Source organism: Lepus europaeus, chromosome 4, assembly GCF_033115175.1.
Source record: "Lepus europaeus isolate LE1 chromosome 4, mLepTim1.pri, whole genome shotgun sequence".
In the NCBI taxonomy this organism is placed as follows: Eukaryota; Metazoa; Chordata; class Mammalia; order Lagomorpha; family Leporidae; genus Lepus; species Lepus europaeus.
In genome coordinates, this window is record NC_084830.1 from 158,688,340 (window position 1) to 158,703,576 (window position 15,237).

Here is a 15,237-nt window from a genome sequence, read left to right on the forward strand (position 1 = left end):
GAAATTCATGCTCACAATTTGACTGATTATTGTTCTTTAAATTATAGTGAAATATTATGTTTTCATGTATATGTGCATGACGTTGCATGTGCAACATTTTTCCATTTGACTGTACAATGGAGGATGGAAAGAACATGGGTCAGAGCATTAGATTTAGTCAGGGTCCTGGCAGTGTTCACATGAGTGATGGGACAAAGGATGGATTAGAGCCTTATGGACTCTCAAGGGTAGCTTCAAACCCATTATTTCATATATTAGGGGTGTAAGTCCCTCAACAATAAGTAACCTACCCAGGGTCCCACAGCTCATTACTGACAGCTGTCCTCTGTTTTCCAATTTGATTGTAGTATTTTGGGCAGCAGAAAAATCTTCTAATAAGGTCATAGGAGAATTTATAATACTACATTTTATTTTGACATGTATAAAAATATGTATATAGTAAGACATGCTTGAAGAGTTAACATTCTTGTGGCCATTATTCAGGTCAAGAAAGGGAATATTGCGAAGATGATTTATTTCCACAAAGGCCCCTGAGCTAGTATATGTTACATCTCCCTTGCTATTCCTTTCCCCCAAGGTAACTGAATCTTGGCTTTTATTGTAATAATTTTTGGCAAATGTATGTGTCTCCAAGTAATACAGTTTTGAGTAGTTTAGAACTTTATATAAATCAAACTATATTAGTGCACTCTCTTGTTTCGCGTTTTTTATTTTGTTTGTTCACTTGGTTTTCTAGTGTCATGTCATTAAAATTCATCCATGTTATTGTTTGTGGTTGTACTTTGTTCATTTACATTGCTGGAAAAAAGCCCGTTATGTGACTCTAAGACATGTTATCCATTCTCCTGTTGATGGACATTTGGGCTGTTTTCAGCTTGGGGCTATGATAATGTACTGCTGTGAATATTCTTGTAATCTATCTTGATGCACAGGTTTCAGAGTTCTCTCGGGCATTTGCTTAGAAATAAAACTGATGAGTCATGGGTTAAGTACCATTTCAGTTTTGCTAAATTTAAACAAAGTGTTATAAAGTGATTAAATGTACAAATATTCCACCAGCATGAATGGAAATTATCCTCTCTGACATCAGGCTTATCTTTTGAGTGTGTAATGATTTCTCACTTGGTTTTAATTTTCAGTTGCCTGCTTATTGATGAGAATTAACACCTTTTAATATGTTTGTTAGTCATTTGCATTGCCTCCTTTTTAAAGTGCCCATTCGTATATCATTGTTCCTTTTAGCTTTCTGGTATGTTCTCTTACAGACTTCTAGTTCTTTACGTGGTCTGGCTCTGAACCATTTCAGAGTTAAGTCAGTTGCTAGCATCTTCCCTGTCTGATTGCCTTTTCACTCTTTTGTATTGTTGTACTTGTGTTTTGGTAAATGGCATTTGGTTTTTAGTGTGGTTGAAATTTTTAGTCTTTTTTTCCTTGGGTAGTATTCCTATGTTTTGTTTAAGAAATATGTTGTTATCGCTAGCTCATTCTGTAACATCTTCTAAAAGCTTTATAGAGTTTTACCTTTTACCTTTGTCTTTAAATTACCTATAATTTATTTTTGTGTTTGATATGAGCTAGGGGTCAAGTTTCAGTCTGTATCCTTTATGGCTGGCCAGTTGTCGTAGCACCATTTACCGGAAAAAAAATCTAAAGCTTTTACGGGACACAGTATTTATGTATATTTATGTATATTTATGAGGTATATTTATGTATTATGAAAAATTGTGCTTTGTTTTCAAATGTTTTGCATCAAAATAAACATCTTTAATTTTACTTTTCCACAAACTTTTTGGAGTATGTGAAACATATTCTGTTTTTTAAATCCTTTTCTTTTAGTCTGTTTTTGCACCAGTTCCACACTACCTTAATTAATGTTGCTTTCCAATAAATATGTACTTCTTCAAAAGTATTTCTTCAGAATCAGCTTTATGAAATTCCACAAAAATACTTCTTCAGATTTTTGAGGTTATTTTAACTCATAAATCATTTTTTGGAGAATTAACATTTCTATACAATTGAGTCTTCCACTCTGTGGACATGCCTTTTGTTTAAATTTTGGTTAAAATTGTTCAACCAAGTATACACCATTGGCATAGCCATTATGGAGATGTCTGACAGTTTCTAAAGAAATTAAAAATAGATCGACCATTTAACCCAGCATTGCCTCTTCTGGTTTCATACCCAAAGGAAAATAAATCACGTCCTCACAAATAGACGTGTGCTCCCATGTTTGTGGTGGAGTTACTCACAGTAGCCAACATGTGGAATCCACAAAGAATCCATCGACAGACCAGTGAATGAACTGTGGGACATGTGTGGAATGGAGTATTTCTGAGCTGTAGTAGAATGCAGTTTGCCACAGCACAGGTGAGCCAGGAGGACACTGTGTCAAGTGACATAAGGTCAGACACAGAAAGGACCGTGTTGTATGGTCTCATTTATATGCAGACTCTTGGGAAAAAAAATCCAGTGTACAGAGATAAAGAAGGAAGCAGTAATTAATGGGGCTGGGAAAGAAGAAATGTGGAGCTGTAGGTCCGAGTGTTTACCCATCAAGTAACAGATGTGTGGGATGAACAAGCCCAGAGAGCTAGTGTACAGTGTGAAGAATATAGAGTATGAAGTTCTACTGTGGATAGAATTGGTGCTAAAAGAATAATGGAAACAGCAATGAGATTTTAACTATGATTTCTACCAAAATTTTAAAAAGTGGGTAAGTGGGAGCTGATCGGTAATAGCATTTTTATTGCTTATATATATTCTGTGACATTCCATTATATATCTTATGTGCACAAAATAAAATTTATTTTAAAAAATATAAGGTGTAATGATTAAGACACTGACATGCAAACATTTTGTAATTTTCTGTATCTGGTTCAGTTTTACATGAAGAGTCATACTGTGGTATAAATAAGCCACAGTCTTTTTTAAAAGGTCTGATAGTCTACAACCCATAATTTTTCACTGCAACATGTAATTTTTTATAATTTAAGTGTCCTGTACTGTGTATTGTTGAAAGGAACATAGCAATCTATTGTTAACCAACACATTTAGATGTCTTTCTGCCACTTTTAGTTTCATAAGATCAATTAAGTATGATATCCTTGTGCAGTGGTAGAGGAAGCTAAGGGCTCGTTTAAGACTTTAGGTAGAGAAGACAAACATTTAATCAAAGTCATCTAAGAAATGTAAGTTTTTCATTTTCAGAATCATTTCAAAAAATCCTTGTTAATTCCTACTTTCTCTTTTCTGTTACGTAAAGTTGCTTGGTAATGTTTTAAAGATACCCCTAGCGATAGAGGTGTAAGATCTGATTTTTTCTGTGATTCTTACACACCTAAATGATTCTCACAGCTTGTACTTAGAGGGTAGAGAATACAAGACTGAAAATTTCCTTGTCTGTAACTGTGTCTCTAGTGACATTATTTATGCCTTTTTCAAAAACCAGGGTTTTAATTCCAGTAATATTTATCTGACAGCATTAACACCTTCTTTTCTTATATTCCATAAAACCTCCATTCTGTTTCTTCTTCAGCTTCTTTTTAACTATATATATACTTAAGATTCATCTATTTTTTGAGAGGCGGAGCTATAGATAAAGAGAGAGGAAGAGACAGAGAGAAAGGTCTTCCATCCTTTTACTCCCCAAATGGCTGCAATGGCCGGAGCTGAGCCAATCCAAAGCCAGGTGCCAGGAGCTTCTTCTGGGTCTCTCATGCTGGTGCAGGGACCCAAGGGCTTGGCTGCTTTCCCAGGCACTTTATCAGGGAGCTGGATTGAAAGTTGGGCAGCCGGGACTCGATGCCGTATGGGATGCCAGTCCTGCAGGCCAGCGCTTTAACCTGCTGTGCCACAGTGCCAGCCCCCATGTACATTGTTTTCATTCAAGATTATGGGAGACAAAAGTTCTTAATTAAATGAAACAGCATATAATTTAACTTGTAAGTTTTAAAAAGATTTTATTCAATTATTTGATAGGTAGAATTATAGACAGTGAGAAAGAGAGATAGAGAGAAAGCTTTTCCATCTGCTAGTTCACTCCCCGAATGTCTGCAGTGGCCAGAGCTGGGCCAGTCTGAAGCCAGGAGCCAGGAGTCAGGAGCTTCTTCCACGTGTAGGGATCCAAGCACCCGGGGCCATTTTCTCCTGCTTTCCCAGGGCAAGGCAGAGAGATGGATCGGAAGTGAAGCAGCCGGAACTTGAACCAGTGCCCATATGGGATGCTGACGCTGTGCCACAGCGCTGGCCCTACCATGGCAGCTTTTGAAGTCAGTTTTTAACTGTTAAATGAAGTTTCTCTTCAGCAGAAAATGTTTAATCAGCAAGGCATTTTAAATTGCGTATTATTTAGGCAGGACTAGTGAGTCAGCTACTAATATCCTGAATACTTATGTTTCTAACTTAGATTTCCTAACAAAATGTATAAATTGATGTAATCTCAATATGGAGAATTGCAGATATGTAAAAATACTCCAATTGGATGAGTTGAGCAAAAATCAGTTGCCATAGCATTGTTCATAAGACACTTGAGTTCATAAACCGTTGTTGTGAATAAATAGGAATTGGTCCAGAGATTTCTACTTTTTATGCTAAAATTTGTTAAGGACTATATGAAAAAGCTACTTTTTAAAAAAGACTTTTTACTGAAATACAGTATGCATACCAAGAACTGCACCTAAGTTTACAGATAAATGAGTTCTTGTTCCTCTGATCATGTTGATAATCAACACCGAAATTAAGAACGAAATGTTACTTGTATCCCAAGGGTCTTTGCTATTCCTCCTCCCATTTCCTTCCTTCCTTCCTTCCTTCCTTCCTTCCTTCCTTATGATGCCTGTGACTTCTCAAGAAGCCGCGTCAACAGGTTTCGTCATGCGTTTGCTCATCTGCTGATTGAATCAGGTGTGATAAAGGTAGAATAGTACAAAAGCATGAAATGAGCTGTGAGAAGACCACATTAGTGTTTAGTTGTCTGGTAATAGATGCTACTAGTGTGACAGTCTTTCACTATGTCCAGTTGGTCACTGTATCATTCCTAGAGGGTTGTTTGTGTAGGATATTCTGTAGTCTTTTAACATGATACATTATAAACTCCCTGAAATAATAGACTTCTTTACAGAAGTTTAAATTTCTTTAAGCTCCTCCCCTTCCCTGAAGAAACAAAGCATCCAAGTTGTCCACGATAATTCTTGAACAGAAAGCACAGAGGGAAGAAGTGTATTTTTTTGTCATGGGGGCTGCATGAGCTGCAGTGGGGGGACAAGATGCTGGGGTGGACAAGTTTTGTTGGTGGAAGGAATGAGAGACTCGCAGGGCTTTGATGAGACTGGAAAACAGGAAAGGACATTGATTTTAGTAAGTGTCTGTACATTAATACTTAGGCATCACTACCTCCAGTCCTCATGTTCACACATTTTATGAATGGAATTCTGGTCAACCACATGTCCTTAATGCGATTCCTATCAGAGTGTGGGATAGTAATTTAACTTTCTGAGTGTGAGGTTGCTTGAATATCATTTAATTAAGATCTGAGTCACATGCCCAAAATGTACACATTCACTTTATGTCTGATCAGTCTCAAGTGTTCAGGTGTCAGCTAAAATACTGTCTCCACGGAGAAAAGTGTGCGTAGCATTCTGCATTGCAATGTGCACACTTGTGTGTGTGTGTGCTGTTTAGAGACACACAGAATACACCTGCCAGTTTATACTGAGAAACAATGGGAGGATAAACCATAATGTTGAAAAAGTCGTCTGTTCTCTAAAGATTGTACCATGCCAACTCTCACTGCAGTGTCTGGGAGTTGCGTTTGCTCCTAATCCTCACCATTTGATTGTGTTAGTCTCTTTGGTTTTTGGTACTCTAGTGGATGTGACATATCACTGTTAAACACTTTTTTCTTGTATATGTTTGTCATTCTTACATCATCTACTGTGAAGTGTACATTCCCACCTTTCCCCACTGGGGGAGAGGCACTGGTCTTTTTACTTTGGGTAGGCAGGAGTTTGTGTATATTCTGGGTATATCTTCTTTTGTTAAGTGCATATATAACCACCCTCTGGTTTCACAATTTAACAAGAACAACAAAATCATATTGTATAGAAAAGATATTCAGACTACTGGCAATTTGGGGAAGAAAGTAATTGCTATTCAAGATACAGACTTTATAATTTTAAGTTGAAAACCAAATTACATTCTGCTATTTTGTTTTTGGTTTCAGGTGCAGTTAAAAACCAACATTTCTAGTCAGTATGTAATTCGGATGCAACCAACCAATAGATGCCTTTCTACACTGGAGTGTGCAGCTGTTGCTCTTTCTATCCTGGAGAAAAACAATTACATACAAGAGGTATGTCTTGGGAAGGAAGGAAAGTAGGAATTTGATTGGATTTTATTTAGAAAATTTAGACATGCTTAATTTGTTAAATTTCTAACTCAAGTGACTAGTAGAATGTATCTGTGATAGAAACTTATGTTCTCTTGTAAGCTGCTTTTCCCCCTGGTGTTTTTCTGTGTTAGTTTAGCGTTCCAGATTGCATTACTTAAATACTCATACCGAGCTGTGCAAACAGCATTTATAGAATGTTAAATTGCGTTTAAGTATCACAGCATTAAATGGAGGCTTCTCTGCTAGATTTTTCATTTTGTATTTTTCTCTTTTAGTATTTTATATTCTCTTATGCTCAACTTCTTTCATTTTTCTTTTTAATTAAAATAGCTCTGTAACAATGTTTTACAGCATTTGTGCTTTTATTTGAGAAGGTATGCTAAATTCCAGTTTACCTTATCTACCCTCACTTAGGTGTAAAAAAAAAAAAGATACATTTTTTTGAGAAAAATCCCTAGAGAATATGAAAAGGTTATAATATACAGACATCATTTTATTTAATTTCCATGAAAGTCTAATGATTACAAATATAATTCGTAATCATCAGCAAAGAGTAGTGTCTTAGTGAACCTACTACTCTTCAATTTTGGGGGAGACATTTAAAACCTGTGTGTGTATGCTTTAAGATTTATTTATCTGGAAGGCAGAATTTCAGAGAGAGAAATTGTGTATCCGCTGGTTCACTCCACAAATGGCTGCATGGCTGGGGCCCTGAGGCCAGGAGCCAGGAGTTGATGGAGTCTTCCACATGAGTCACCGGGGTCTCATCTGCCGCGTTCTCTGGGCGCCTCAGCAGGCAGATGGATTGGAATTGCAGTAGCTGTGACTTGAGCCCTCACTCATGGGATGCCAGTGCTGCCTCCTGCAGCTTAACCCACTACGCCACAATGCTGGCCACAGAAATCTTGTGCATGTGGCCAAAGAAATAGCTACACTTAAACTGTTAGAGTTTCTCAGTAATTGAAAACTTTTGAAAGATGTAATTCAAGGAAAATAGTTATAGTATGGAGTGTATAGCTCATTGCACACACATACACATACACAAGAACACACATGTGCACACACATGTGAACTATTCCTTCCTGCCTTCCCACTTGCTTCCTCACTCACTGTGTGCTGTGATTACTGTTATAGAGGTGTGTCTTAGCCATGAAGATTTCAGTATTAAAGTTCAGTTCAGAGTACCTGGATTAGTTACCAAGGTATTAATCCTAAAGCTGACAAAATGGTTTCAAGAGCACAGCATGTGTGGAGAGTGCCAGAGGAGAGCACTAAACTGCTTTCTTTCTCTCCTGCCCTAAACTATGGAGAACATCAGAGGTGGAGTCTTTAGAAGGAAGCTGGCTTTCAGAAGTAGGCTCCTGGGGTTGTTTGGTTGTGAGTAGACTTCATTTGGGGACTAGTCAATTTCACTTTCTCTGTTCTCTCTGCTTTGAGAACAAGAAATTCAAAAGGGACCCCGGATTCTTACCCTAAATGACGAGGTAGTATTCTAGACCCTTCTTGCTGTCCTGTAACTTGGTCCCATGCTCCCATATAACCGGCCATCAGCCTAGCATTCTTGAGCAAAAACAGTTATACTCTTTACAGTTATCTTAAGAGGACGGCGGCTTCCTGTGCTGTTGTTTAAATTTACTTTCTGTGCAGTCTCTACTTTCTACTCTATTGAAGTAGAATTTTGGACTTAGGCAACCTAACACCAAGGAACCATTAAAAGTTCCCATCTTGAGGGAAGAGTATAATATTCTTTAATTCTGGGAAAATCTAATGTTCTTTGGTTCAGGAAGAAGTCTTCTGTGGATTTATAGCCTTTGTTCCCATGTCTGGACCTGGATGTTAGTTGCAGTTCTATGGAGCTTTGAGTTTGGCAGTGATGGAAACTGGTTATAAATAATAATAAAACACCCACTGCTGCAGTCATCTAATTGTTCACAGTGTCAGAAGGCTTGCATTGATTTGTGAAACTGAATTATTAAATTATTATAAAAGCAAGAAGTTTTCATGGTGTTTGAATAAGTTAATGTGTAAAACTAAGTTCATACTTTATTACCAAATAGAAAATCAGTATTTGCATTCTTTATTGCATAACTTAGTGGAATGTGGGGTATGAGTTTTAAGACATTATTTGCTTAGAAGTAGTTGTATATTTATTAGACGGTCTGCTTCTTTTCCTAGGTAAGGGCCAGCCTTAGTAAAAGGAAGCTTGGGGACCCCTGCTTCTGCAGACGAGTAGCAGGAGTTGTGGTCGTCCCACACGTTTTCTGTCCTCTGTTTCCTTCACAGGCTTTGCTTCGCCCTCTTCGCGCTCTGTGCTCTTTCCAGCTTCAGCACGGGGCGCAGGTTCGCCTCAGCAAGGAGCACCTCCTGGAGCATGGACTGTACCCCAAGCCAATGCCCAAGAACAAACGCAAGCTCAGGAAAATGGAACTGCTGATGAACAGCGTCAAAATCTAGTGCATTCTTACGGTGCTTGTTTACTTGTTTCCACATAACCTTACCAAGCTAAATTTTCATATAGTTTAACGTTCTAGGTGTTTGACTGTCTAAAGAAGATTCTAGGTTGCTACTGATCCTGTCCAAAAGAAGGGACATACACCAAATAGCCATCAAAGCAGCAAAACAACGTCACCGACTCAGTGGAAAGCAAGACTTCAGACTGTATTTGTGTTTTCTAAAAAAGTGTGCCTCTAAATACAGTATTTCAAATCCAGAATTTAAAATGTGGTTGATTATTGACCTGGGGTTAGACATTCTTGTTTATAAAATGCCTGGTTGAAGCAGTGTTTTTCCATCAATGTTTATGGGTACTTAGGTATAGACCAAAAGCAGAGCACTCCCACATCAATTTGCAATCTTGTACATGAACTCTATAGTTTGAAATAAGTTACAAAGGACAGTGATGATGATCAAGTGTAGAGTCAGCTTACTTATTTCATAAAATAGTATGAAGTAAGGGAACTTTAAATATTCTTCAGGGACGAACACAGCCAGTGTGATTTGTGTTGCATTAATTGCCCTGATTTTTAAAGAGGTGCGTATGATATTGGAATAGCATACGTTTTCATTGGCATTCAGTCTGGGTGAATTTTATTTTTTCAGTATTCGTCGAACAGGTTTATTGACTATGGTAAACTAATTTTATTGAAGTTGTCATATGTAAGTAACTGAAGTAGAATATAATGCAACTGTCATTTTGAGAATGCATTTCTGTAACGAGGGCTATTTAAATCTTTTCCAGTGAGTGAAGACTTCAATTTGAGAGAACAGATTCCCCCTACTCTGTTGGAAAAATATTTACTGAGAGTTTGTACAGAATGGGAGACATGTACGAAATGTACATTTATGTCTATCATAAATCTACTGCAGTAATGTATACATTTTGTCAACATTTAGTTTTTTGTTTGTGCCTCCTAGAATTTCCTGTATCCCATGTCAAATTGTAAGGAATCTAGATGTGGAATTCTAAGGTAAGCTTGATGAGCCTTTGTCTGTGTGTGAACACGAGCTTCCCTCAGTGGTTGCTTCTGATAGATTTCATGCTCATTTACCCATCTGATGTTGACCTGGATTAGACCCTTCTTAAAAGGTGTTGGGAAGGACTCTGCAGGAAACACTGTACGATATTAAAAACCTTAGATTTCTATTTTCTATTTTGATTTATTTTTTCATTTATAATTGAAAGTGCCTGATGTCAGGGTTTTTTGGGATAATAAAGAAATAGTATATGATGATACATACTGGTGTCTTAAATGAGTTAAAATCATCACACAGTATTTTTTTTTGTTATTTTTGAAATTAAATTTCATTACTTTCCTGCAGTGTTTACTACTGATTCTTTAAAAAAGAAAATTCTTATGTAAGATGACATCTTTATCTCAAAATTTTACTTTGTGTTGACTTTTTCAATTAATTTCCAATTTTGTCTTTTAAATGCAAGACATTAGGGCATTTTTGAATACTTATAAAAGTTTAAAATTTAGTGTTTTTGTAAATGCATAAAATTTTCTTTAAGAAAAGACATAGTTTTCCAAATTATTTTACTGATTTCTCAACTCATTTTACATATTTTTGTATTTTTTATACTGAACTCTTAACAAGATGATTCAATTTAATCTTCTGTAGTCTGCAATGCTTTTCTGCTCACCTATTCTTATTAAAATTTTAAGTGAGTTCATTTGAAATATGTGCATTTAATTTATTTGAGGGACAGTTAGAGGGAGGGAGACAGAGAGAGAGAGCGAGAATGTGTGCGCTTTCATCTGCTGTTCCCTTTCCAGATGCCCCCTGTAGCCAGGGCTGAGGCAGACTGAACCCAGGAGCCAGAACTCAGTCTGGTTCTTCTAAGAGCATGGCAGAGACCCTAGTAATGGAGTCATCGCCCGCTGCCTTCCAGAGTGTTTGTGGGCTGGAGTGAAGAGCATGGGTAGAGCTGGAACCCAGGGGCTCTGATGTGGGATGTGGGTGTCCAAAGAGCATCATAACCACTAGGCCCAATGCTTGCCCCTTCAGCTGTTTGATTATACTAACTGATTTAATTGCTTTTAAGAGTTACGATCCTTGTCTTGGGCTAATGTCTGTGCTGATGGGGTATAGTAATAGTTTTTACTTAGAATTAAACATCAGTGACTTATAATATGTAATATTTAATAAATTCCTTTTATTTTAAAAGACAAATTACTAATGATATTAGTTATTTTGGATAATGCCTCTGCTGTTTGTTGGTTACAAATGTTATTTGAGTTGTTTTAAAAGTTTTAAAAGGTTTTATTTTCCTGAAAACTCTCAATGTTTGAAATATATTAATTGTGCCTACTCTTTAGTAGGAAAGAACAGAATCTGTTCATCAGTAAATCTTCCCATGCTTCTTCCATTATTTTGGATAATGGAAATAATGACGTTAGTAGTAAAATAGGCTTGGCTATTTATAAAAATATCATGCTCAGTACTCGTTAGCATTTTCTGAAATTTTGTTTTTTATTTCTGTTAATAGATCTAGACTTACCTAGATCTAGAAATACCTAGTATTTCATAGCAGTCAGTCCCATAAACTATTAATTTAATACATATTTTTACGTAGCATATACCATGTGCCAGGTAGTAGAGAACACAGTGACATGGAAGATGAAAATTTCTGTATCTGAGGAGTTGAAGTTCTTGTGGTTGGAGGCACTCCGTAGTGCAGTCCTCTCAGATGCTGGTAAGTGGTAGGAAAGGCCTTGCTGTGGCCCAGCGTGCTGGGAGAGTTCAGCCCCGGTGTTTGGGAGAGGCCTCGCTGTGGCCCAGCGTGCCGGGAGAGTTCAGCCCCAGTGTTTGGGAGAGGCCTCGCTGTGGCCCAGCGTGCCGGGAGAGTTCAGCCCCGGTGTTTGGGAAAGGCCTTGCTGGAGAAGGTGACCTTCCAGAGAGACAGTGAAGAGATCAAAGGAGCGTGCTTTGGAAAGCAGGGCAGGACACTAAGGATAGTGATCAGTCAGTGCACTTGAGGTGATTTTAGTCGGATTACATTTTTATTCCTATGAAGAAAGTGGCAAAAATACCAGGAAAATCGAGTGGGTATATTATGATACATACTTAAAGAGGACACAAAATAGTTTATGGGCGGTTGGAAATCTGAGGTGGATCTGCCATCTTGGTGGCATGGGGTGTGTGTAGGCACACACATACTCTGCTGTGGTACATACTCCTGGCGTAAGAGATAATAGGATTAGGTGTTGTCAGACAAACACAAAGGGAAGGTGTGGGTGTGTAGGAGCTGGGGGTGGAGTGTTAAAATGCTGGACAAAAGAACCCAGGCTGCAAGAGGAGGGAAGGAGAGCATGTGGACTGTGCATGGTGGAAAATTGGCGTTGCCTTGCCTGGCAGCCTTTGTGAAGCCAGATAGTTGTTGGAATCGAATCCCTGTTCTAGTTAATAAACTGGAAGGTTAGGGTAAGAAAACACAGGTTTGAAAGTGCATTTCAGTTTGGCACAGTTATTACTGATGGCCGTATCTCAGGTATGACCTTAATAATGATGCTGAGGTTTGGTGGAGAATTGGAAGGATGCTTTTAGGATATGAAAATTATCAAGAGTAACCAGAGTAATGGTGAAAAGTAGGTGCTGACCTTGACATCCAGGGAGGAGAGGTAACTGGAGATTAACAGGTAATGTTAACAAGGAGGGTAAGGTGTAATTAAGTTTGATAATGAATTTCAAAGAGGCTGGAGGTTTTCAGTGACAGAGAGAGCATGAGTTAGAAAGTGTCAGTGACCAGCAGAGGAGAAACCTACCCCATCTCCAAGTTTTGAGGTATGTGGATGTGAGAGAAAATCCACCAGCCGCGTGGGAGGACTGCTGCAAAGCCAGGTTCTCAGTGCTGCCCATTTCCGTGGTGGTGGGGAAACGTCCGATGCCAGAATGCACTGCTGACTTGCTAATGTGTTATACAAATGGGGACGCCTTTATTGGTTGCTTGAGTACTGAAAAACCACTCAAGTGATACAGTATTGGAGAAGTGTGATGCATAGTAATACTACTGATGGCTGACATGAATTTTAAAAGAGACAGTGGAAGGATTTATTAGGATAAAGGGTAGGAAATGGGATATAGAGGGAAGCCTGGTGGTGGGTTCATATGATGATAACTATTCTGGGAAGTTTACATTTCTGGTTAAATTGAGGTGACTACACACGTACAGTATGTTGGGATTCATCCTGAGGTCAGAACACCCAGGAAGAGTTTAACTCCTAAGGGTTTTGATGGAGTTCATGACAGACTGGAGGTCTGAATGATTCTTAAGAATATCTGAAGAAAGTTTTCATGTGGGAGTCTAAAGTCTGATTTTTTAAATATTTATTTACAATTATTTCCCCAAAAGTTTCATAGTTTTATTATTGTTAGTATTAGAAATTTAGAGCACTGAAGTTTTTCAGAGTGCTTTTCTATACCCACTTAATGAATGCACTCTTGTGCTAATTAAGGTTTTAAAAATGCTTTTAACAAGTACATGGCAAGTTATTTTCATGATGTGACCTGCTAAAGGCTCAAAAAACAGAACATATATTGGGGAATTCTGTAGAGATGTAGGAAGAAGGTAATTAGGTCAAACCACATGGGTTTGAGTTGAAAAAAATGAATCTGACAGATGTGGTTCCGATCAGGAGGTTCTAGGGGGTATGGCAAACTTGAATCTGATCTGGCTGGTATCATGTGAAATTCATTTTTTACAGAGCTAGAGAGCAACATGACCTGTTTTAGATAAAGTGTTCCCCATGCTGTGTGGAAAATAACTGGTAGGAAGTGTGCAAATAGCAGGGTGTGTTAGGATTCAATTGCAGCACAGCTGGGAGATAACAATGGCTTGGAGGAAGGCGGTGGCAGTGATAATGGGGAAAAGTGAAAGAACCAGGGACAAGAAGTGGAAGAGTGGAGGTCAATCAGAATTTTTTGTAAAGATTTTACAAAAAAACAAGAGTTACAAACAAAGAGAGGGAGAGCGAGAGAGAAATGTCTTCCATCTGCTGGTTCATTTCCCAGATGACCGCTATGGCCAGAGTTGGATTGATCCAATGCCAGGACCAGGAGCTTCTTCCGGGTCTCCCACATAGGTGCAGGGACCCAGGCACTTGGGCCATCTTCCATTCCTTTTCCAGACCATAAGCAGGGAGCTGGATGGAAGAGGAGCAGCCGGGACACAACCGGCGCCCCTATGGGATGCTGTTGCCACAGGCAAACGCTTAGCCCACTATGCCACAGCACCAGCCCCTGAATCATAACTTTAAAATGCAAAATTTTAAATTTGTAGAGTAATTTGTCTCAAAATAATTCTCTCACAAATATAATAATTAGAAATTCTGGGCAGGATATTAAAATAAAAAGCAAAAGCAGAACAATAAATGTGTGAGGGAACTGAGAGTGATCAAAACCGGAAACTTTGGTTTTTATGGCTGGAAGAACCGACCCTCCATTGAATGGAGTGCGCTTTTACATGGCTTTTATCCTGAGGACGCTTCCCAGTCTGTGTAGCAGGGGCCAAGCAGAACTAATGACGGAGCTTGGGGTTGTAGAGTGAACTAGAAATTGAGGTGTGTATGTGTAAGCATGTATTGTGTGTTGGGACTTAGCTCAGGGAGACCTCTAAAATTTCTGTAAAACCTGTCCTGAAATTTTGGGCTGACCTATGAATTCTGCAAGAGTGAGTGAGACTGCTAAGAAGTCCAAAGGAACATACTGGCTGGGCAGAGATGTCAGCTGTTGCCAGCCACAGAGGAGACAGAATTTGGAGGTCTGAATCCTACCAAATAAGAAAGATTGGATGTAAACCTGAGGCTTCTCATTGAAACCCCAGAAGGCACATGCTTTAATTCCAGGACTAAGAGATTGGCTGTAGGACTGAGGGTAAAACAGATCCATCCTCCATCCTAACACAGTGAAGTCAAATCTCTGCATGTGTGGGGCGATGTGGTGGAACAAAAGCCCAGTTCTCTAATGAGGAAGAGTACAGATCCAGAGTCCCTTCAATGTGTACTTCATTGTTCAGTCCTGAGAAGAAACAGGATGCAAGGGAAATTCAGTAGAGGGACCTGCTGATGACTCATATGCTGGAATTAGTAGACAGGTTTAAAATAGCTGTGATAAACATGTTGAGGAGCTTACAGGAAAGGATGAGTGTAGTAGGCAAAAAGATGGGGATTAGGCAAAAACGAAGGATGTATGTGGTAGAAATTCTAGAACTGAAAGGTATGTATCTGAAATGGGTTATTAATGGGATGAGACTGAGCAGGGTGAACAGAACAACGTCCTGCTGATGCACCTGGGAGGGGCTTGGACCACTGCCACCCTCATGGGAGACCCCGATGAAAATCCAGGCTCTG

General features: G+C 38.7%; 1 protein-coding gene across 3 annotated transcripts in view; it reads left to right on the forward strand.

The window, feature by feature from the left end:
- The window catches only part of DTWD2 (DTW domain containing 2), a 235,031-nt gene extending 224,910 nt beyond the window's left edge, over positions 1 to 10,121 (forward strand). For 2 of the 3 annotated variants that reach the window (XM_062189280.1, XM_062189281.1), the window contains 2 exons: positions 6,221 to 6,349; positions 8,672 to 10,121. In XM_062189280.1, coding sequence (XP_062045264.1) covers positions 6,221 to 6,349; positions 8,672 to 8,842 — 300 coding nt within the window. In that variant the 3' untranslated portion in view covers positions 8,843 to 10,121. Of the gene's footprint in view, positions 1 to 6,220; positions 6,350 to 8,671 lie in introns of those variants that run through there. The other variant, XM_062189282.1, reaches the window with a different exon arrangement.
- Positions 10,122 to 15,237: the final 5,116 nt, after the last annotated feature.